At 41.6% G+C, this 24,271-nt stretch overlaps 1 protein-coding gene across 1 annotated transcript in view; it reads left to right on the top strand.

The window, feature by feature from the left end:
• Nucleotides 1–24,271, top strand: part of ADCY7 (adenylate cyclase 7) — a 99,530-nt gene that overhangs the window by 68,328 nt on the left and 6,931 nt on the right. The window contains exons 15-24 of the mRNA XM_070760195.1: nucleotides 1,830–1,927; nucleotides 3,715–3,799; nucleotides 6,563–6,700; nucleotides 10,134–10,181; nucleotides 11,918–11,968; nucleotides 15,050–15,210; nucleotides 16,191–16,272; nucleotides 20,330–20,485; nucleotides 21,575–21,721; nucleotides 23,145–23,252. Of these exons, the coding sequence (XP_070616296.1) occupies nucleotides 1,830–1,927; nucleotides 3,715–3,799; nucleotides 6,563–6,700; nucleotides 10,134–10,181; nucleotides 11,918–11,968; nucleotides 15,050–15,210; nucleotides 16,191–16,272; nucleotides 20,330–20,485; nucleotides 21,575–21,721; nucleotides 23,145–23,252 (1,074 nt within the window). The remainder of the gene's footprint in view (nucleotides 1–1,829; nucleotides 1,928–3,714; nucleotides 3,800–6,562; nucleotides 6,701–10,133; nucleotides 10,182–11,917; nucleotides 11,969–15,049; nucleotides 15,211–16,190; nucleotides 16,273–20,329; nucleotides 20,486–21,574; nucleotides 21,722–23,144; nucleotides 23,253–24,271) is intronic.

Here is a 24,271-nt window from a genome sequence, read left to right as displayed (position 1 = left end):
AATCCAATAAATCAAATCAAATTAAATCAAATCAAGATACAATGGACGGAAACTAATCAAGGAGAGAAACAACATAGAATGAAGGATAAGCTTTGTAACAGTGAGGACAATTGACCAGTGGAACAGCTTGCCACCAGAAGTTGTGGGTGCTCCGACACTTGGAAATTTTAAAGAGGAGATTGGACAACATTTGTCTAAAATAGTATAAGGCTTCCTGTCTCAGCAGGGGTTTGGACCAAAAGACTTCCAAGGTCCCTTGCAATTTTGTTCCTCTGTTAATCTTGGATTTACAATCATAATGAGCCGGGGTGGTACAGTGGTTAGAGGCGCAGCACTGCAGGCTACTTTGGCTAACTGCTAGGTGTAGTTCAGCAGTTCAAATCTCACCACCAGATCAAGATTGACTCAGCCTTCCGATCCTTCCGAAGTGGGTAAAACGAGGACACAGATTGTTGAGGGCAAGAGGCTGATTCTGTAAACCGCTTAGCGAGGGCTATAAAAGCACTGTGAAGCGGTATATAAGTCTAAATTACCGGTTCAAGGTTGACTCAGCCTTCCATCCTTCCGAGGTGGGTAAAATGAGGACCTGGATTGTGGGGGCAATATGCTGGCTCTGTTCAAAAGTGCTATTGCTAACATGTTGTAAGCTGCCCTGAGTCTAAGGAGAAGGGCGGCATAAAAAATAGAATGAATGAATGAATGAATGAATGAAGGAAGGAAGGAAGGAAGAAAGAAAGAAAGAAAGAAAGAAAGAAAGAAAGAAAGAAAGAAAGAAAGAAAGAAAGGTAAAAATGCTAACAATGGGAGCCAGAATTTTTGCATAAATACATATTGGTTGCCAAACGCCCCTAAATCTTAACTCTGGGAATTCTGCAATGGTCGTAAGTATGAGGACCAATCGAAAGCCACTTTTTTAGTGCCATTGTAAAACCCACTAAAACTATTGGATACTGTTGTTGGGCTCTCTGGTAGACTCCTCCCAAAAATTCACAGGTACAAATTTCAGACACACACACGTTTGAAAATTCAAAACAATGTTCTTTATAATGAAAACTCACTTAAACCAAGCCCTCTTTTGCTATAGCCAAGAGCACTCGTCTCCAAACAAACTGGTAATTTGTACAAGTCCCTTATCAGTTCTGCGATACTTAGCTTGCAGCTATGAGGCAATTCACAGTCCTTCTTCTTTCACAAACTGAAACACACTTTGCCCTGGTTTAGTTTCAAAGCGGGGAAAAATCAGCACACAAAAGGTCAAAGTCAGTAAGGCAGTCACGAAACACAACAATCACATAATCCTCCACAATGGCCAAACCCACAGGCTGCTATTTATAGCAGCCTCACTAATGACCACAGCCCCACCCAACCACAGGTGGCCTCATTTTCTTTGATAATAATCTCTCAGTTGTTGTTGCCTATGCATCGCTCTCCGCATGCATGGCTGTATCATTAACTCTTGTTCTGAATCCAAGGAGGAGCTAGATAATTGATCTCCTTCTGAGCTGTCTGCCACACTCTCCTCCTCCCTGTCACTCCTGTCTTCTTGGTCAGAGGAGCCTTCATCAGCAGATTCCACCGGGGGCAAAACAGGCCTGCAGCATGTGAATGTCTCCCCCACATCCACAGTCCTTGGGGCAGGAGCTGGGCCAGAGCTAACCACAACAGATACAAACTGTGTATTACCTGTAATCCTACATGTATATAGCAAAGAGGTTGTATGCTAGGGCTCATTCTGTTTATTTATTTATTTTTCCCTCCGTGACAAAGTCACCCTAATAGCTGGTCTTTTATGAGTAGAGCAAAGACTTTTTTTTTTTTTTTTTTTACAGTATCGCACGATTCCTATTCCCAAACTGAGGGGTTATTTTGTGTGTGCTGCCATTGTTCTGCTGTGCATGTTTACAGTGCAGATATGCATTACATCCAAGTAAGTGTTGTCTTAATTTTTCTTATTAAGCCATCAATCCATTTTGTGTCTTCTTCGATCCCTGACGATTCTCTATGACAGTGTTTCCCAACCTTGGCAACTTGAAGATATTTGGACTTCAACTCCCAGAATTCACCAGCCAGCAAATGCTGGCTGGGGAATTCTGGGAGTTGAAGTCCAAATATCTTCAAGTTGCCAAGGTTGGGAAACACTGGTCTATGCATCCTATTAAATCAATTAAATTGGCAATAGAGTGGTACAGTGGTACCTCTACCAAAGAACGCCTCTACTTAAGAACTTTTTTAGGTAAGAACCGGGTGTTCAAGATTTTTTTGCCTCTTCTTAAGAACCATTTTCTACTTAAGAACCCGAGCCCGGAAATTTGAGAGCAGCACGAAGGCCTAGCCAGTTTCCTTTTTTTCTTTAAGCCTTAAAGTTTTGGATTTTTTTGATTCTTCTTACTTCACCTTCTTCCTTCGGCAGTGACTGTCCTCCTCCTCTTCTTCCTTCTCCTCCTCCCACCCAAATTCTGAGCTTTTATTTCTTTCCTAATGGGTTTGCACGCCTTATTTGCTTTTACATTGATTCCTATGGGAAAAATTGCTTCTACTTACAAACTTTACTACTTAAGAACCTGGTCACGGAACGAATTAAGTTCTTAAGTAGAGGTACCACTGTACTTTCTGTCCTGCTGAGCTGGGGGTTGGACTAGAAGACCTTCAAGGTCCCTTTCATTCTACTCCGTCATTCTACAACTCTTATTTTCGCATGTCCAGGGGCTTTTATGCAAAACTATAGAATTTTTTTCTCACAGAGTAGAGTAGTAAGGAGTAGTGTAGCAAGGAAATAAAAAAAGCAACCCAGGCTAAGCTTTTCTTCTTAATGTGCTGGCTTTTCCATATACCTTTTATTGTCTTAAGTACCAAGAAATTTTATTTATTTTATTTTATTAAATTTATATGCCGCCCACCTTCCCATCTAGCAATGCTGGGTGACTTACAGTGCCATAAATAACTGTCTAAAACCATGAAAAGGTTAAGAACGTTGCAAGATTGAAAGTAAAACATTAAAATTAACTACAAAATGAGTAATAGGAGGTGATCTCATTACTAATTACTACTAGCCTCCTCCAACTCAAGGGGAAAGATTTAAAGGAGGAGGAAGAGGAGGAGGAGGGAGATGAAGAAGTGGGAGGAGGAAGAGGAAGGAGATTAAGAAAGAAAAAAGAGAAAAGAGAAAGAAGGAAGAAGGAAGTAAAGAGAAAGGAAGGGAGGAAGGGAGGGAGGAAGGAAGGAAGGAAGAAAGGGGAAGGGAGGAAAAGGAAGGGAGGGAGGGAGGAAAGAAGGAAGGAAAGGAAGGAGGGAGGGAGGGAAGGAAGGGAAGGAAGGAAAGGAAGGAAAGAAGGGAGGGAGGAAGGAAGGAAGGAAGGAAGGAAGGAAGGAAGGAAGGAAGGGAATGTCTCACAGATCTGTTTTTTCCTCAAAGCTGTGATTATATCTAAAATTTCCTGCCTAGTGAAAAGCCACTTAGGAGAATGAAAAGCACTTGGATTACGCGATCCTAATTAAGATCGAGCATCAAACTCCAAATCTTCAGTCCCCAGCTTTGTAGTAGAAAAGGTTCAGATCTTTCTGAAGAATTTACGATTTCCAAATCCTTTAATCTGCCCTTGCTTGCTCTTTGCTTCCTCGTCCTCTTACTCATCCGGTTGAAATGTTAATTTATATTGCTAATCCGTGCGATAAGCTGTACCCTGAATCAATCAATCCTCATTCTCTCTCTTTCAGCTCACAAACCTTTGGAATCTCATTTGGGGTGGTAGCAGTTATCATGGGGCTGATTTTGTGTGTCTGCTTTGCGGATGACTGTTGGGTAAGTAAAAGGGGGGGGAAAAGACAAAAAGAAGGGAACCCAAAACTCCAGAGTAGTTTTTTCCCCCAAAGCTTCGCAACTTTAAGATGTGTGGACTTCAACTCCCAGAATTCCCCAGCCAGCATGATAGCTGGAGAATACTAGGAGTTCAAGTTCACTCAACTTAAAGCTGCCGAGGTTGACAAACTGTTCTAGTCCAGGGGTAGGCAAGGTTGGCTCTTTTATGAGCCAACCTTGCAGTCAGGCGGTAGGGAAAGCAAGTAGGATGCTTGGCTGCATAGCTAGAGGTATAACAAGCAGGAAGAGGGAGATTGTGATCCCCTTATATAGAGCGCTGGTGAGACCCCATTTGGAATACTGTGTTCAGTTCTGGAGACCTCACCTACAAAAAGATATTGACAAAATTGAACGGGTCCAAAGACGGGCTACAAAAATGGTGGAAGGTCTTAAGCATAAAACGTATCAGGAAAGACTGAATGAACTCAATCTGTATAGTCTGGAGGACAGAAGGAAAAGGGGGGACATGATCGAAACATTTAAATATATTAAACGGTTAAATAAGGTCCAGGAGGGAAGTGTTTTTAATAGGAAAGTGAACACAAGAACAAGGGGACACAATCTGAAGTTAGTTGGGGGAAAGAAAATATTATTTTACTGAAAGAGTAGCAGATCCTTGGAACAAACTTCCAGCAGACGTGGTAGATAAATCCACAGTAACTGAATTTAAACATGCCTGGGATAAACATAGATCCATCCTAAGATAAAATAGAGAAAATAGTATAAGGGCAGACTAGATGGACCAGGAGGTCTTTTTCTGCCATCAGACTTCTATGTTTCTATGTTTCTATGACTTGTGGACTTCAACTCCCAGAATTCCTGAGCCAATCCTGCTAGCTCAGGAATTCTGGCAGTTGAAGTCCACATGTCATAGAAGAGCCAACTTTGCCTATCCCTGCTCTAGACTGTCAAATTATTATTATTATTATTATTATTATTATTATTATTATTATTATTATTATTATTATTTATCGGATTTGTATGCCGCCCCTCTCCGGAGACTCGGGGCGGCTAAACAGCAATAATAACACAATGTACAATAATAATCCAATAAATACTAAAAATGATTTAAAACCCATTAATATAAAAAACCAAACATACATACAGACATACCATACATGAAATTGTAAAGGCCCAGGGGGAAAGAGCATCTCAATTCCCCCAAATGTCTTTTAGAAGATGCACATCTTTAAAATATGCATCTTCTTGTTGGGCAGCATATAAATTAAATTAAGACATAAATAATAAATAATAAAAAAGTGAACTTTTAACTCTGTAAGGTTGGGAGCAGAAATATTTCTTCCCAGCTGTGGGACATAAGACGTTTTTAACTGGCTGTGCTAAGGACAGATGCAGACAATTGGATTTGTTTTGTTTTTCTTTTGTTTTCGTCCTTGAAGACGTCTCACTTCTCATCCAAAATGTCTTCAAGGGAAGAAACCAAATCCAGTTTTGAAAAAGCACCTTTGGGACTCGCATAAGTTCCCTTCCTATAAACCCTGTTGTCAAGTCGGTGCAGATGTTGGTGAAAAATCAGCGGCTTGTCACACTATCTGTAGAAGGTCTGATGTTTATGGGAACCTGAGAAGGTGTTCTGTCGGGCTCTCTGGTAGAATCCTCCCAAAAATGCACAGATACAATTTCAGACACACACACGTTTGAAAATTCAAAACAATGTTCTTTATACTGAAAATTCACTTAAACCAAGCCCTCTTTTGGTATAGCAAAGAGCACTCGTCTCCAAACAAACTGGTCATTTGTACAAGTCCCTTATCAGTTCTGTGATACTTAGCTTGCAGCTGGGAGGCAATTCACAGTCCTTCTTCTTTCACAAAGCGAAACACACTTTGCTCTGGTTTAGTTTCAAAGCGGTGAAAAATCAGCACACAAAAAGTCAAAGTCAGTAAAGCAGTCACAAAACACAAGGATCAGATAATCCTCCACAATGGCCAAACCCACAGGCTGCTATTTATAGCAGCCTCACTAATGACCACAGCCCCACCCAACCACAGGTGGCCTCATTTTCTTTGATAATAATCTCAGTTGTTGTTGCCTATGCATCGTTCTCCGCACGCGTGACTGTATCATTAACTCTTGTTCTGAATCCAAGGAGGAGCTAGAGAATTGATCTCCTTCTGAGCTGTCTGCCCCACTCTCCTCCTCCCTGTCACTCATGTCTTCTTGGTCAGAGGAGCCTTCATCAGCAGATTCCACCGGGGGCAAAACAGGCCTGCAGCATGTGGATGTCTCCCCCACATCCACAGTCCTTGGGGCAGGAGCTGGGCCAGAGCTAACCACAACAGAAGGGTGAAAGCATTCTTTCGAAAAGTTCAAAGTCATCCTATGTCCACCACCTGGGTGGAAGTGGAAGGAGGAATTGCCACGCTGGCACAACCTGAGTGGGCAACATAACAAGTTTGTGGGTGGTGGGGGCAAGGCACGTGAACTTTCAACCGGGTGGGAAGCTCAGATTCAGTTTTCCGGGTGTAAGTGGCAGGATGGCTCTGGAAATAAATTGGAATTTTGGGGAATGCCTTGACCTGGACTCTGATTTAAATTTGGATGCTACGTGGAACCTTGGCACATGTGGTGGCAACGGTCCTAATTATCCTCAGAACCACACGCATGTATGGTGCTGTGTTGTATGAAGGTCTGTGGTACAGGTGGTGGATTTGCCATCTTGAAACTTTTCTTCTCTGTTGGCAGAGACGCTGCGCAAAGCGATGGCCGCCCGCACGCTTCCTCTGCCTGCTTTCTGAGAAAGTGGAGACGATGCCATCCATCAGGCTGCCCCTGGCCATCCTCGCCCTGGGCTCGCTGCTGATTCTTGCTGTTTTCAACCTGGTAAAGCCTTGTGTTTGAATGTGTTAATAGGGAAGGATGCCGTGACCCTGCTTGTCTCCCATCTGCAGTTGTGGCTAATGGGAAGGCCTTATACAATGGGATGGGATGGGATGGGATGAACCTTTCCTGTCACTTTTTTCTGTGAATAGATTCCCTTCTTTCTTTCTTTCTTTCTTTCTTTCTTTCTTTCTTTCTTTCTTTCTTTCTTTCTTCCCTCCTTACCTTCTTTCTCTTTCTTTCTTTCTTTCTTTCCTCCCTCCCTCCTTCCCTTCTTTCTCTTTCTTTCTTTCTTTCTTTCTTTCTTTCTTTCCCTGCCTTCCTGCCTGCCTGCCCTACCTACCTACCTACCTACCTACCTACCTATCTATCTATCTATCTATCTATCTATCTATCTATCTATCTATCTAATCTATCTACCTCTCTACCTCTCTACCTATCTATCTATCTACAATATCTATCTATCTATCTATCTATCTATCTATCTATCTATCTATCTATCTATCTATCTATCTATCTATCTATCTATCTATCTATCTATCTACCTATCTATCTACAGTATCTATCTACAGCAGGGGTCGGGAACCTATGGCTCGCGAGCCAGATATGGCTCTTTTGATGGCCGTATCTGGCTCGCAGACAGGGCTCCTACCTGTCTATGGCCCGGGCCCCGGCGCCCGCCAAAAACTCCCCAACCCCGAAGAGAGCCTGAATAATGGGGGGGGCGGGGGGCGGCGCTTCTGCTGCTGAGCCCAGTCTTCTCCTGGTGGCTTTCGATTCCTCCCGCCGAGGAGCTGCAAGGCTGGCCTCGGCTCCCCTTCCCTAAACCCCCGCCAGCCCCCTCCTTCCCTTCCCACCCTGCCCTCCTTCCCCGAGGCGTCCCTTGCCCATCATCCCCTGCCGGCCAATGGGGCAGCGGGACTGCTAGATGGGCAGCTCTTCCGGCGAGGGTGGGCCTCCGCCCGCGCAGAAAGCATCCTCCCTCACACCCAGCGCCAGCCATGGGAGCTTCCGCCGCCGCCTTCCGCAAGGCCCCCAGAGGAGCCGCGTGGGTCTTCTCCTGGTGAGTCACCGCTCCCAGAGTGTAGGGGGGGGAGCTTTGCAACCTGCAGCCGAGGCGTCCCGGGGACTTGCAGCAGGTGAGAATCGCCGCCGGAATTTCCAGCAAGACAAAAGAGAAAAAAAAGTTTCGCTTCGGAAGCAGCCGGGAGTCTGTGCTTTTGACAGCCCCCCCACCCCCCGCTTCGTTTAGGGGCGTGGAGGAAATGCCGCCCGGGTGACAGGGGAGCCGATGGTAATCGCCCTTTTGATAGCTGGAGCAATTAAAAAGGGGAGGAGCTCCGGGCCAGGGAGGGGAAGGCGAGGGGGGGGTGCATGAAGGAATGCCTCCCTCCCTTCCTCCGGTATAAAAATCCAGGTGAGGCGTCGCGAGGGCTCCACGCGGGGTCTTCCGGCCCGGCCCACTCAGGAGCAAGAGAGGGACAGAGAGAAAGAAAGAGGGACAGAGAAAGAAAGAGAGGGACTGAGAGAAAGAGGGACAGAGAAAGAAAGAGGGACAGAGAGAAAGAAAGAGAGGGACAGAGTGAAAGAAAGAGGGACAGAGAGAAAGAAAGAGAGGGACAGAGAGAAAGAAAGAGAGGGACAGAGTGAAAGAAAGAGGGACAGAGAGAAAGAAAGAGAGGGACAGAGAGAAAGAAAGAGAAGAGAGAGAAAGAAAGAGAGAGGGGGGAGAGAAAGGGAAAGAGGGAGAGAGAAAGGAAGAAGAGAGATAGAAAGGGAGAGAGAGAGAGAAAGCAGGAGACAGAGAGAGGGAGAGAGAAAGGGAGAGATACAAAGAGTGAGTGAAAGAGAGAAGAGAGATAAAGAAAGAGAGAAAGAAAGAGAAAGAGAGGACAGAGAAAGAGAGAGAGAGAATTAGAAAGACAAGGACAGAGAGAAAGGGAGAGAGAGAAAGAGGAAGAATAAATATTAAATATTGTATTTGTTCCCATTTTGTTTTTTACTTTAAATAAGGTATGTGCAGTGTGCATAGAGATTTGTAAAATAATAAAATAGATAATTGACATAACTTACAATGCGTTGTGTGACATGTCCAACGTTCCATCTTCTTTCTTCTGCGAATGCCTCAAAGCTGGCATTCTCTCAACATCAGGTGGGAAGAATGCCAGCTTCCAGTCATGCGCAGGAAAAAGAAGAAGCCAGACTGCTGGACTGATGTCATGCATCGCAAGCTCACAATGTAAGTTATTTATTTAATTTTTTTACTGCTAATTACCATTGTTTCAGTCCAGTTGTGGCTTTATACAGCAGGGAGGAGCATTCCTTGCTGTACTAAGTGAACATTGGAGCGATTGATCTGTCAATGGCCCTTTAAACATATTGTACGGCTCTCGCGGAATTATATTTCAAAATATGTGGCGTTTACGGCTCTCTTAGCCAAAAAGGTTCCTGACCCCTGATCTACAGTATCTATCTATCTATCTATCTATCTATCTATCTATCTATCTATCTATCTATCTATCTATCTATCTATCTATCTATCTATCTACCTACCTACCTACCTACCTACCTACCTACCTACCTACCTACCTATCTATCTATCTATCTATCTATCTATCTATATACAGTATCTATCTATCTATCTATCTATCTATCTATCTATCTATCTATCTATCTATCGAGTCTTCGGAGAGGGGCGGCATACAAATCTAAATAATAAATAAATAAATAAATAAATAAATAAATAAATAAATAAATAAATAAATAAATAAATAAATAAAATCTATCTATCTATCTATCTATCTATCTATCTATCTATCTATCTATCTAATCTACCTACCTACCTACCTATTTTCCCCATACAAGCATATATATGGATGTGTGTACACAACACAGACACATTCAAACTTACAAAGAATTTATAAAGAAATAAAGGGAGACTAGCATAGATTTATTTCAAACTATTTAGCTCTCATCAGCTAGCCATACCCTTCACTGCCCTAGGGACTCTAGGCAGCTATTTGTGCTATAAAATGCAAAGCAGCTGAGAAACTATGAAAAGTGTTAGTGCAGATGGATAGGCTTGGGGAACAGGAAAGCACTTAGAAACAAGAGGGATCTGACAGTAAATAAGGTGGCTGTTATGATGTGTTTTCCTACTTTTAAATTGATTGCCAGTTTTTCAACAGTTTATTAGCTGGACCACCAGAGTTCAAAAGTTGCGAAAGGTATTTTCCTCCCCACACTCAAAAGGCAACTGGACTTTCTTGGATTTTTCTTTGAAAACATTTTTACCTCCCATCCAAAGAAGCCAATTCATCTATCCCTTCAACCACCCTATTTTCCTTTCGAAAGCTCTTGCTGTTTTGGCAATAAATGTATGTGTTTTGCATTGCTGCCAGAATATTCCCTAACCTGCTTTTAATGTCTTCATTAGCCAGTGAACCAGTCTGGTGGATCTCATGCTTCCTCACATGGCGATACGGTGAGTAAAAAGCTGATTTTATTGGCTAGAGTAATTGCTTGGGCTTAATAGCAGGTGTGAGCTGGTTTTCAGCAGGTACTTATCTCAAGGTGAAAATGCTCTATATGATGTTTTGATTATAGGCTGCAGCTGACTTTACGTGAACTATCTCGCTTTCCCATCGCCTTTCCGTGGAATAGATTTGTGGTTGCTGCCCACAAATTGCCCCTTTTAAACAATCTCGCAGGGCGGAGATTTCCAAATGAAACCTTGTTCGGTTTGGATCTGACCTTGATTATTATGCTGCCTTTATATTCTGTTAATGCTCTTGGCCAAAAGCTGGGTTAAAAGTTAGAAGGCAAATGATTAAAGTGACTTTTGGAAATGTTTAGTTGGAAAAACAAATTAATCCCATGCATAACTTTTGCTTAAGGGCTGTGTGTGTGTCACTTTTCAGTCTGCTAATTACAACCACTCTTTAGTGATAGTTTGAAACAGAGAAGATTGATGGCAGAAAAAGACCTCCTGGTCTATCTACTCTGCCCTTATACTATTTCCTGTATTTATCTTAGGATGGATCTATGTTTACATTCAGTTACTGTGGATTTACCTACCACGTCTGCTGGAAGTTTGTTCCAAGCATCTACGACTCTTTCAGTCAAATAATATTTTCTCATGTTGCTTCTGATTTTCCCCCCAACTAACCTCCAATTGTGCCCCTTTGTTCTTGTGTCCACTTTCCTATTAAAAATAGTTCCCTCCTGAATTTTTTTTAACCCTTTAACATATTTAAATGTCCCCCTTTTCCCTTCTGTCCTCCAGACTATACAGATTGAGTTCATGAAGTCTTTCCTGATAGGTTTTATGCTTAAGACCTTCCACCATTTTTGTAGCCCGTCTTTGGATCCGTTTTATCAATATCTTTTTGTAGGTGAGGTCTCCAGAACTGGACACAGTATTATTCCAAATGTGGTCTCACCAGCGCTCTATACAGCGGGATCACAATCTCCCTCTTCCTGCTTGTTATACCTGTAGCTATGCAGCCAAGCATTCTACTTGCTTTCCTTAACGCCTGACCACACGGTTCTCCCATTTTGAGACTGTCAGTTTACTACAACACTGAAAAAAAGGGACAGATGTCCGTTTTTTGCATTTGCAGCTGTAGCATCATTCCCCCATGGTCACATGAAACTTGGAAACTGGCATGGACTTTTGACAGTTATAGTGTCCTAGGTTCAAGTGATCACCGTTTGCAGCCTTCCCACCCGGCTCCTGAGAAGCAAAGTCGGGGAGGGGGCAGATTAACTCAATGACCGCATGTTTCCCTTACCAACTGCATTGATTTGCTTAACAACATGGCCAGAAAATGAAACACAATTCACTTAACAATGGCTTTGCCTAACAATGGTTGTTTGGGGCTCGATTGTGGTCCTAATTCAAGGACAATCTGCAATTGTTATTGTCAGCCCCACTGTGAAAATATTTACACAGGAAGACTAGAACTACACTTATTGAGATAAGGTATAATTATATAGCCTGTGTTTTCCCTCCTTATATTTCAGTAATTCAGGAAGGAGCCAGTCTGAACCCCTTCCAAATATCACCTTGTTTCCCAGGACTAAAGAATATTCTATCCCTCTTGCATATTGAAAACTTTTTAAGTTTTCTCCTTACAGAGTTGCTTGTATCAAGCTCAATTTATCACCTCAATAATTATTTATGATTTCCCTTCTCACCCCACCCACCCAAAAATACAGGTGTCAGTAAACAGTACTGAAGATGGATCGCCTAATATTATGATCTACCCGGTGAGTGGAAATGGAAATAATATTTTAAAAGTATATATTTGGGTCCCGTCCTGTGGAAAAGTCAGTTGCGAATGTATCAACTGTATACAGGTGGACTTTGCCACTTGGAATTATGTCCATGTTGGAGAAAATAATGTTGCAATCAAAGGATGCTTTTACAACCTTGTTTCCCCCCCAAAATAAGACATCCCCTGATAATAGAGTAGAATAGAATAGATTTTTTATTGGCCAAGTGTGATTGGACACACAAGGAATTTGTCTTGGTGCAGATGCTCTCAGCGTACATAAAATAAAATATACATTTGTCAAGAATCATGTGGTACAACACTTAATGATTGTCATGGGGGTCAAATAAGCAATGAAGAAGCAATATTAATAAAAGCCTTAGGATATAAGCAACAAGTTACAGTCATACAGTCAACATGGGAAGAAATGGGTGATAGGAATGATGAGAAAAACTAGTAGAATAGAAGTGCAGATTTAGTAGAAAGTCTGACAGTGTTGAGGGAATTATTTGTTTAGTAGAGTGATGGCATTCGGAAAAAAACTGTTCTTGTGTCTAGTTGTCTTGGTGTGCAGTGCTCTGTAGCGACGTTTTGAGGGTAGGAGTTGAAACAATTTGTGTCCAGGATGTGAGGGGTCAGTAAATATTTTCCCTGCCCTCTTTTTGACTCGTGCAGTATGCAGGTCCTCAATGGAAGGCAGGTTGGCAGCAATTGTTTTTTCTGCAGTTCTGATTCTCCTCTGAAGTCTGTGTCTATCTTATTGGGTTGCAGAACCCAACCAGACAGTTATAGAGGTGCAGATGACAGACTCAATGATTCCTCTGTAGAACTGTATCAGCAGCTCCTTGGGCAGTTTGAGCTTCCTGAGCTGGCGCAGAAAGAATAATAAGATCAATCTGGCTTTTGAGTGCATGGCAATAAGACCAAGCACTAATTTTAGGGTTCAAAAAAATATAAGACAGGGTCTTTTGGGGGGAAAACATGGTAGCATCTCTCAGTCCTCCAATTGCCATTACAATCAGGTCCAGGATCTGAGCTGTTCCCATTTAGCCATGCTTTTGAATTGCTACCTTAATAGCAACATGGACTCCTCTATAAAGTTGTGTCTGCTAAATCCTTCTTCACAATTGCGCAGAAGAAATGTGTCTTTTGCTTTGCTCAAATTGCTTAATTTCGAGATGCAGTGCTAAATAACTACCTGTATGTCAGGGGGCGGTCAAGCATTTATATCAATTATTATTATTATTATTGTTGTTGTTGTTGTTACTATTATTATTATTTATTAGATTTGTATGCCGCCCCTCTCCGTAGACTCGGGGCGGCTCACAACACAATAAAACAATTCATAACAAATCTAATAATTTACTATTTAAAATATTTTAAAAATCCCATTATTAAGCAGACATACATACAAACATACCATACATAAATTGTATAGGCCCAGGGGAGATGTCTCAATTCCCCCCATGCCTGACGACAAAGGTGGGTTTTAAGCAGCTTACGAAAGACAAGGAGGGTGGGGCAATTCTAATCTCTGGGGGGAGTTGGTTCCATAGGGCCGGGGCTGGCACAGAGAAGGCTCTTCCCCTGGGTCCCACCAAGCGACATGGTTTGGTTGACGGGACCCGGAGAAGGCCAACTCTGTGGGATCTAATCAGTCGCTGGGATTCGTGCAGCAGAAGGCGGTCTCGGAGATATTCTGGTCCAATGCCATGAAGGGCTTTATAGGTCATAACCAACACTTTGAATTGTGACCGGAAATTGATCAGCAACCAATGCAGACTGCGGAGTGTTGGTGTAACATGGGCATACCTTGGGAAGCCCATGACTGCTCTCGCAGCTGCATTCTGCACGATCTGAAGTTTCCGAACACTTGGAAGTGTGCCCAACCTTGGCAATTTTTTAAGACTTGTGGACTTCAACTCCCAGAATTCCCCAAGAAGCCAAAATAAGAAATAAGTGGTGATTAGAAGAGATACTAGACAAGACAATTGAGGGGAAAAACCCTATAACTTTTTTACTGGGAATAGCAAGGGAGAAATTTGGGGAAAAAACAATTATATTTGATCCTGCATATCACTACAGCTGCGAGATTAACTTTCGCGCAATCGTGGAAAAATAATGATTTACCAAAATAAGAAAGAGGTTATCGAAAAAATAATGCCGTATGCTGAAATGGATAAATTAACCCAGGCATTAAAAAACAAAAATGACTCTACTACTACTATAAATGCTGGGATAGGTTTTATCATTGGATGGGGGGAAAAGGGGGGGGGGAGATACACAATAAGAATAACAGAATAAATGATTGATAAGAAAAAAAAATTAAATACCCGGGGAAAAAGGGGGACACAGGAAAGATCTTTTTGAGAGAATACTGTATAGAAAATGTAAATAATTTGTAAATATTAATTCTTTATTAATGAACAAGCATAAAGTAAGTAGAGTGATACCTTGTCTTACAAACTTAATTGGTTCCGGGATGAGGTTCTTAAGGTGAAAAGTTTGTAAGACGAAACAATGTTTCCCATAGGAATCAATGGAAAAGTGATTAATGCGTGCAAGCCCAAAATTCACCCCTTTTGCCAACCGAAGCGCCCGTTTTTGCGCTGCTGGGATTCCCCTGAGGCTCCCCTCCATGGGAAACCCCACCTATGGACTTCCGTTGCCAGTGAAGCACCTGTTTTTGTGCTGCTGGGATTCCCCTGCAGCATCACAAAAACACGGAAGTCTGGAGGTGGGGTTTCCCATGGAGGGGAGCCTCAGGGGAATCCCAGCAGCACAAAAACGGGTGCTTTGCTGGCAACGGAAGTCTGGAGGAGGGCCATCCCAGAGGCGGCGGTGGGTTTGTAAGGTGAAAATAGTTTGTAAGAAGAGGCAAAAAAATCTTAAACCCCGGGTTTGTATCTCGAAAAGTTTGTATGATGAGGCATTTGTGTGACGAGGTATCACTGTATTACAAGAAATGTAAAACAGATTTGCCATGTAATGTCCAATGTTTTTTAAATGTTGTTTGTAATAAGTGTTGTAAATTAAAATTTATATAACTCATGCTGGAATCCTTCTTTTATACCAGTATTATGCCTACTGCTGCATTCTGGGCTTCATAGCGTGTTCGGTCTTCCTTCGAATGAGTTTTGAACTCAAACTAATGTTGCTCTCTGGAGCCCTGGTGGGATATTTCGTCGTATTTAACAGCAATCCCAACGTCACCAGCGATCAGAAGTCTGCCGAGAGGTAGGAAGAGCTTGTTTTCTCGAGAGTAACTTTGCCAGTGGGTGGGGTGAAAGCCACAGGGAAGGAAGAATGGAAGAGATCAAGTTATTTAGGTCTATGGGGACTATTTTAAGATCCCATTTCCCACCTGAAAACTTTGGAGTGGTACCTATTGCTTGGATTGGGTGCTGCAAAATGCAGTAAGGGCCCACTGGGTTGCTTCTTTGATGTTGCTATTATAAATAGCATCTGCCTAGTTGCATTCTGTGTTTTGGGCCCTGAAATGAAAGTTCTAACAAGTTTGAAGTGACCTCACATTTCTCCTTCCTTCCTTCCTTCCTTCCCTTCCTTTCTTCCTTCTTTCCTTCCTTCCCTTCCTTCCTTCCCTTCCTTCCCTCCCTCCCTTCCCTTCCTTCCTTCTTCCCTTCCCTTCCCTTCCTTCCCTTCCTTCCCTTCCTTCCTTCCCTTCCTTCCTTCCTTCCCTTCCTTCCTTCCCTTCCTTCCTTCCTTCCCTTCCTTCCTTCCTTCCCTCCCTCCCTCCCTCCCCTTCCTTCCTTCCTTCTTCCCTTCCTTCCTTCCCTTCCTTCCTTCCTTCCCTTCCTTCCTTCCCTTCCCTCCCTCCCTTCCTTCCCTTCCTTCCTTCCTTCTTCCCTTCCTTCCCTTCCTTCCTTTCCTTCCTTTCCTTCCTTCCTTCCCTTCCTTCCTTCCCTTCCTTCCTTCCTTCCTTCCTTTCCTTCCTTCTTTCCTTCCTTCCTTCCCTTCCTTCCTTCCTTCTTTCCTTCCCTTCCTTCCTTCCCTTCCTTCCTTCCTTCTTTCCTCCCTCCCTTCCTTCTTTCCTTCCGTCCCCTTCACTATTTCTCTTGAAGAAGATACTTTTAACAAATATTAGTGCAAGTTTTCTTTCTTATGCACTGTGTAGTTCAGACTTTTGGACCTTCTCAGACATAAACATGTATATGTCATGTAATCGTTCTAATTTGCTCTTTTATTTTCTACTTCAGGCTTTTTATAAAAAGACCCCAACTGATGATCAATTTGTACCTGGCACTCTTTTATATAACTCTGGTTCTGTTGTCCAAGCAGGTATGGATTCCTTTGTGGCTTACGTTCTATATCTCTCCAAATTTTCAGCCCAGCCACTGGGAAAGTTGACCCCAACACAGCAAAGTCTCCTTCTCTCAGTCATTATTGTTCTTTACACCTGTCATTGCCATCATGGTTGATTCACAGAACAAATGTATCGAATGACAATGCACCCAATAGAAACAACTGTGAAAAACTAAAATGTAGATCTCCTTTATAATAATTCTGAAATTCTCAGAAAACTGCCAGGAGAAATGCAGAGCCGAGGTGGCGCAGCAGGTAGAGTGCAGTACTGCAGGCCACTAAAGCTGACTGTAGATCTGCAGGTCAGTGGTTCAAATCTCATCACTGGCTCATGGTTGACTCAGCCTTCCATCCTTCCTAAGTGGGTAAAATGAGGACCCAGATTGTTGGGGGAAAGATGCTGGCTCTGTAAAACGTGCTATTGCTAACATGTTGTGAGTCTAAGGAGAAGGGCGGCATAAAAAATTAGATAGATAGATAGATAGATAGATAGATAGATAGATAGATAGCTAGATAGATAGCTAGATAGATAGCTAGATAGATAGATAGATAGATAGATAGATAGATAGATAGACAGACAGACAGACAGACAGACAGACAGATAGACAGAGATAGATAGACAGACAGACAGACAGACAGACAGAGATAGAGAGATAGATAGACAGACAGACAGAGATAGATAGATAAGATAGATAGATAGATTAGATGATAGATAGATAGACAGACAGACAGACAGAGATAGAAAGATAGACAGATAGAGAGATAGAGAGATAGAGAGATAGACAGACAGACAGAGAGAGAGAGAGAGAGAGAGAGAGAGACATTTTCTTCCATAGAATAGCAAAAGTACCGTAATTAGCAAAGAGTGATTATCTTGGCACGGACCCTGCGATGAATAAATTGGAATGGAACGAATGGAACAGAATTCCTTATTGGCCAAGTGTGATTGGACACACAAGGAATTTGTCATTGCTGCCTATGCTCTCACTGTACATAAAAGATCAATTTGTTAAGAATCGTGAGACACAACACTTAATGATTCTCATTAAGCAATCAGGAAACAATATTAACATAAATCATAAGGATACAGAAACAAGTTACAGTCATAGTCACAAGTGGGAGGAGGTGGGTGATAGGGACGATGAGAAGACTAATAGTAATAGCAATGCAACCTTAGTGAATAGTTTAACAGTGGCGAGGGAATTATTTGGTTGCAGAGTGATGGCATTCGGGAAACAACTGTTCTTGTGTCTAGTTTTTTCAGTGCTCTTATAGTGTCATTTTTGAGGGTAGGAGTTGAAACAATTTATGTCCAGGATTTGAGGTATCTGTATATATTTTCACGGCCCCCTTTTTGACTCATGCAATACCTAGGTCCTCAATGGAAGGCAGGTTGGCAGTAATTGTTTTTTTTTGCAGTTCTGCAGTTTTTTCTGCAATAAAATATGAGGTTGATTCAACACACCCCTCCATGTAGAAGCAGGACTGCAAGCGAAAGCCATTGTTGGTAGGACATAAAGCTTGACGTTGAGTCACAATGGACTTTTGTCACTATTTTCTTAATGCACAACTTCAATGCTCCAAAATTACATTGAAAGAAGGAAAACAACAATCCTTGTGAGCCATGAGGGGTGTGACAACAAAAGATATTGAAACATAGAAATATATAAACATAGAAGACTGAAAAAGACCTCATGGTCCATCTAGTCTGCCCTTATACTATTTCCTGTATTTTATCTTACAATGGATATATGTTTATCCCAGGCATGTTTAAATTCAGTGACTGTGGATTTACCAACCACGTCTGCTGGAAGTTTGTTCCAAGGATCTACTACTCTTTCAGTAAAATAATATTTTCTCATGTTGCTTTTGATCTTTCCCCCAACTAACTTCAGATTGTGTCCCATTGTTCTTGTGTTCACTTTCCTATTAAAAACACTTCCCTCCCTGGACCTTATTTAACCCTTTAACATATTTAAATGTTTCGATCATGTCCCCCCTTTTCCTCCTGTCCTCCAGACTATACAGATTGAGTTCATGAAGTCTTTCCTGATACGTTTTATGCTTAAGACCTTCCACCATTCTTGTAGCCCGTCTTTGGACCCGTTCAATTTTGTCAATATCTTTTTGTAGGTGAGGTCTCCCAGAACTGAACATAGTACTCCAAATGGGGTCTCACCAGCGCTCTATATAAGGGCTCTATATAAGAATCAAAGAGATTTTTTTTTCCTCCAGAATGTTATTTCCAATTGGTGCGTTTGATACATCTGCTTCCTAATAGTGGAAATATATGATCCCACAAAACCAAAAAGAACAAATCCCAGCCCATTGGTACATACATAAAACATTCATTGTACTCTAATTTCCCCCCCTGAAAGGCGCGTTTCTATTTTAAAACTGCATTTAATTGTTTATCCCAAGGCATTGCTCCGGGGGTGCCCATGTTGAATTAGCAATCATTTGATATTCTTCTTCTAATAATTTTACTTGTTTGAGCTGTATGCCTGTGAAGTGGCTATGATTGCCCGGATCTAAGCATAAATCCCCATACACGAGAAGCGTGTCTGTACAAATTTGGGGCTTTTGTTTTAAAATATAATAAGGCATATTATACATCTACAGCCAGTACAATTCAGGAAAAAGAATGAACAGTGATTTAGACAGGGAGGATTAAGTGCCAAAAAAGTGGAAAAGGACTGTGTTGTGTGTTTGTTGTTGTTGTTGCTAAGAAAATACAGTGCTTAACCAGAAACACAATTTATTGTTTTATATTTGTTGTATGCTGCCCAGAGTTACTTGGTCATGAAATGGGTGGTTCTGTAAATTAGATTGATATAAGGATAGGGATAGATAGATAGATAGATAGATAGATAGATAGATAGATAGATAGATAGATAGATAGATAACTAGGTAGATGATAGGTAGGTAGGTAGGTAGGTAGGTAGATAGATAGAGCTAGAGAGAGAGAGTGAGGGGGGAAATGGATGAATGGATGATAGAGGTAGTTGTTGAGGGAAGATAGATAGATAGATAAATAGAATGATAGATAGATAGATAGATAGATAGATAGATAGATAGATAGATAGATAGATAGATAGGAGAGAGATGGATATAGAAAGGGAGAGGAGGGGAGAGAGATAGTGATAATAGATGTTTGAGGGATAGATAGATGATAGATAGATAAGATAGATAGATAGATAGATGGATGGATGGATGGATGGATAGATGGATGGATGGATGGATGGATTGGATGGATGGAGAAAGAGATAGTGATGATAGATAGATGATACAGAGATAGAGAGAGAGAGTGATGATAGATGTTTGAGGGATAGATAGATGATAGATAGATAGATAGATAGATAGATAGATAGATAGATAGATAGATAGATTAATGGATGGGATTAATGGATGGATGGATGGATGGATGGATGGATGGATGGATGGAGAAAGAGATAGTAATGATAAATGCTTGAGGGATACATAGATTAAATAGATTGATAGATGATACAGAGAGAGAGAGAGAGAGATGATAGATGTTTGAGGGATAGATAGGTAGGTAGATAGATAGATAGATAGATAGATAGATAGATAGATAGATAGATAGATAGATAGTAGATAGATAGGAGAGAGATATGGATATAGAAAGGGAGAGGGGGGGAGAGAGATAGTGATGATAGATGTTTGAGGGATAGATGATAGATAGATAGATGGATGATGGATGGATGGATGGATGGAGAAAGATATAGTGATGATAGATGCTTGAGGGATAGATAGATTAAAAAGATTGATAGATGATACAGAGATAGATAGAGAGAGTGATGATAGATTTTTGAGGGATGGATGGATGGATAGGTAGGTAGGTAGGTAGGTAGGCAGTAAGTAGAATTTGTAGGAATCATTGAAGTCAGCCACATTAAGGGCATTGCATCTGGCTTGTCATAAATCAACTGTTTCTTAGCCTTTGCAACATCAACATGGGATAAACACTTTGTATTTGTTGCCAATAGGTTTGTAACTCTCTGTTTGTTTGCAGATAGACTATTATTGTCGGTTGGACTGCCTACAGAAAAACAAATTCAAAAAGGAGCATGAGTCATTTGAAACCATGGAGAATGTAAACAGGCTACTGCTCGAAAACGTCCTCCCAGCTCATGTGGCGGCCCATTTTATTGGGGACAAATTAAATGAGGTACAGAGGGGGGGGGATCACTGTAACGTTACATAGCAGATGTTCGGTTGCAGAGGCTGGTAGCTCTTCCATTGATCTTGAAGAGGTCATTCACTGAAGTTGCCCTCAAGTTAAGGAGAAAGCAAGAGAGTCCTAGGTACTGAGAGTAAACCCATTCTCAGTGGCTGCTGGAGGGTCAATCTCAACACCTGGGCAACGAAGGACTGGCATAATAGTAAGCCATAAACCATGATTCACAAGCCCCAGAGCCTGGATTCCCACAACAGGCTAAGCCAAAGCTAAGTAGATAGAAACATAGAAGACTGACGGCAGAAAAAGACCTCATGGTCCATCTAGTCTGCCCTTATACTATTTTTTGTATTTTATCTTAGGATGGATCTATGTTTATCCCAGGCATGTTTAAATTCAGTTACTGTGGATTTACCAACCATGTCTGCTTAAAGTTTGTTCCAAGCGTCTACTACTCTTTCAGTAAAATAATACTTTCTGATGTACAGATCACTATAGGCGTTATTGAAATATACTGCTCAAAAAAATAAAGGGAATACTTAACCGACACAGTATAACTCCAAAACTCTCTGAAATCAAACTATCCACTTAAGAAGAAACACTGATTGACAATGAATTTCACATGCTGTTGTGAACCTTCAACTTTGTACAGAGCAAAGTATTCAATGAGAATATTTCATTCATTCAGATCTAGGATCTGTTCTTTGAGTGCTCCCTTTATTTTTTTTTGAGCAGTATATTTTCGGCAGAAGCCAAAAACCAGATGGCACAACTGTGGATTCTAAAGCTGTGTGGTGCTCTGCACGATCTGAAGTTTCCGAACAGTTTTCAAAGGTAGCCCCATGTAGAGGGGCACAGAAACTGTATTAAGGGGTCGTGGCATTAGAAAGGTTGAGAACCACTGTCTTTAGTGTAAGTTGGCCTTTGTTGTAGCCCCCATTTTTTGACTGGCGTGCAATTTTGGTGCACTAACTAGAGAGGAACTTTCTGTGCCCTTGTTGCCTGGGTTAATGGGAGTGGTGGAGTGGAGCATTAAATTGAAAGCAATTCTTCACGGACTTATTCCTGCCTGTCCTTCAGGACTGGTATCATCAATCCTACGACTGTGTCTGTGTCATGTTTGCCTCGGTCCCTGACTTCAAGGTGTTTTACACGGAGTGCGACGTCAACAAGGAAGGGCTGGAATGCCTCCGTCTCCTGAATGAGATCATTGCTGATTTTGACGAGGTAGGTCCTTGTTGACTTTGGCTTCCGCAGTCCTCAGCATTTCTCAACCGTGGCAACTTGAAGGACTTCAATGTGCTAGCTGGGGAATTCTTGAAGCCCACACAATCTTCCAGGCTGTCAAGGTTGAGAAACCCTACTCTACAAAGGTAGATTTACGACTTGAGAACTTGGACGAATCTTCTCCGGAAATATTTAGCAGTGTTTGTTCATCTGTGGTTATTTATGCCTCAGGCTTAGTAGACTCCACCATGAAGCAGATGATAACAAAAGATAAACCCAACTCCCACATGAAATTTTGAAATGTTGATGAACAATGGGTGTGTCTCAGCAAGTGACAGTCCCAAGCTAACCTTATCTGACACGGAAACCTTAGAAAGATCAGGCCTGGTTACTACAGATTGTTCCGTCGGGCTCTCTGGTAGACTCCTTCCAAAAATTCATAGGTACAAATTTCAGACACACACACGTTTGAAAATTCAAAACAATGTTCTTTATAATGAAAATTCACTTAAACCAAGCCCTCTTTTGGTATAGCAAAGAGCACTCGTCTCCAAACAAACTGGTAATTTGTACAAGTCCCTTATCAGTTCTGTGATACTTAGCTTGCAGCTGTGAGGCAATTCACAGTCCTTCTTCTTTCACAAAGTGAAACACACTTTGCTCTGGTTTAGTTTCAAAGCGGGGGGAAATCAGCACACAAAAAGTCAAAGTCAGTAAAGCAGTCATGAAACACAACGATCAGATAATCCTCCACAATGGCCAAACCCACAGGCTGCTCTTTATAGCAGCCTCACTAAATACCACAGCCCCACCCAACCACAGGTGGCCTCATTTTCTTTGATAATAATCTCTCAGTTGTCGCTGCCTATGCATCACTCTCCGCATGCGTGGCTGTATCATTAACTCTTGTTCTGAATCCAAGGAGGAGCTAGATAATTGATCTCCTTCTGAGCTGTCTGCCACACTCTCCTCCTCCCTGTCACTCATGTCTTCTTGGTCAGAGGAGCCTTCATCAGCAGATTCCATCGGGGGCAAAATAGGCCTGCAGCATGTGGATGTCTCCCCCACATCCACAGTCCTTGGGGCAGGAGCAGGGCCAGAGCTAACCACAACACAGATAGTCCTTGACTTAACAACCACCACTGAGGCCAACGTTTCTGTTACTGAACGAGACACCCAGGAACATAAATGTGGCTTGTTTACCAGCATTTTGAGAGTTGAAATCTCAAATCATGCATATTAATCACATAAATTATATCCTTAAAATATCTGCAAAACATCAAAAATATTGCAGTGAATTCAGCGTCTGCAGAAGTTCTTAACCCGAGTTGGCTAATTTGTCCAGAAAATTTAGCCTTTGTACCATTATAAAGTAAGATAATTTATAACTCCTAAATGCTATACTTTTTCTTCCCCTCAACAGCTGCTGCTAAAGCCTAAATTTAGTGGTGTTGAAAAAATCAAAACTATTGGGAGTACGTATATGGCCGCATCTGGACTCTGCGTAGTACCTGGTCAAGAGAATAATGTGGTAGGTGCCCTTTTGAAGATTTCATTATTTAAAGCTCTTTATATAAGGTTATATATAATTGACAAATGGGATTTTTTGTGCTGGAGATTCTAAAATGTTAACCAAGGGATAGAAGTATAGAGATAGGACTAGAATTTGTTAAAATAAAGCTGGAAAGGAGATACAAAATGGGGAAAGATATTAGAAGTTTAAAGCATTCAGAAATGGCAGAATGAAAATTTGAAAAAGAAAATAGTTAAGATATAAATTAAATGCTGGTGAGACCACATTTGGAATACTGTGTTCAGTTCTGGAGACCTCACCTACAAAAAGATATTGACAAATTTGAACGGGTCCAAAGACGGGCTACAAGAATGGTGGAAGGTCTTAAGCATAAAACGTATCAGGTAAGACTTAATGAACTCAATCTGTATAGTCTGGAGGACAGAAGGAAAAGGGGGGACATGATCGAAACATTTAAATATGTTAAAGGGTTAAATAAGGTCCAGGAGGGAAGTGTTTTTAATAGGAAAATGAACACAAGAACCAGGGGACACAATCTGAAGTTAGTTGGGGGAAAGATCAAAGGCAACATGAGAAAATATTATTTTACTGAAAGAGTAGTAGATCCTTGGAACAAACTTCCAGCAGACGTGGTTGGTAAATCCACAGTAACTGAATTTAAACATGCCTGGGATAAACATATATCCACCCTAAGATAAAATACAGAAAATAGTATAAGGGCAGACTAGATGGATCATGAGGTCTTTTTCTGCCGTCAGTCTTCTATGTTTCTATGTCTCTATAAATTGAGGAAAGGGAGGAGCATGACCTAAAATTAAGAAGTACAAGAGATAATGAATAAGTTTGGAAGATAGATAATAGTGAATAATTAGAAAGAAAATTGAGAATTAATCTGTTAAATGCATAATGGAGTTTGATCCTAGGTAGAGGCAGATATTTCTCTTTCTGGGCACAATGAGTGTATATCTGCTGAACAAAACTCCACTTTGGCATCAGAAACGGTAAAAGCTCTGCTA

This window comes from Erythrolamprus reginae, chromosome 9, assembly GCF_031021105.1.
Source record: "Erythrolamprus reginae isolate rEryReg1 chromosome 9, rEryReg1.hap1, whole genome shotgun sequence".
NCBI classification, from domain to species: domain Eukaryota; kingdom Metazoa; phylum Chordata; class Lepidosauria; order Squamata; family Dipsadidae; genus Erythrolamprus; species Erythrolamprus reginae.
The sequence above is the reverse complement of the archived record's forward strand: the minus strand, read 5'-3'. Positions and strand labels throughout refer to the sequence as shown.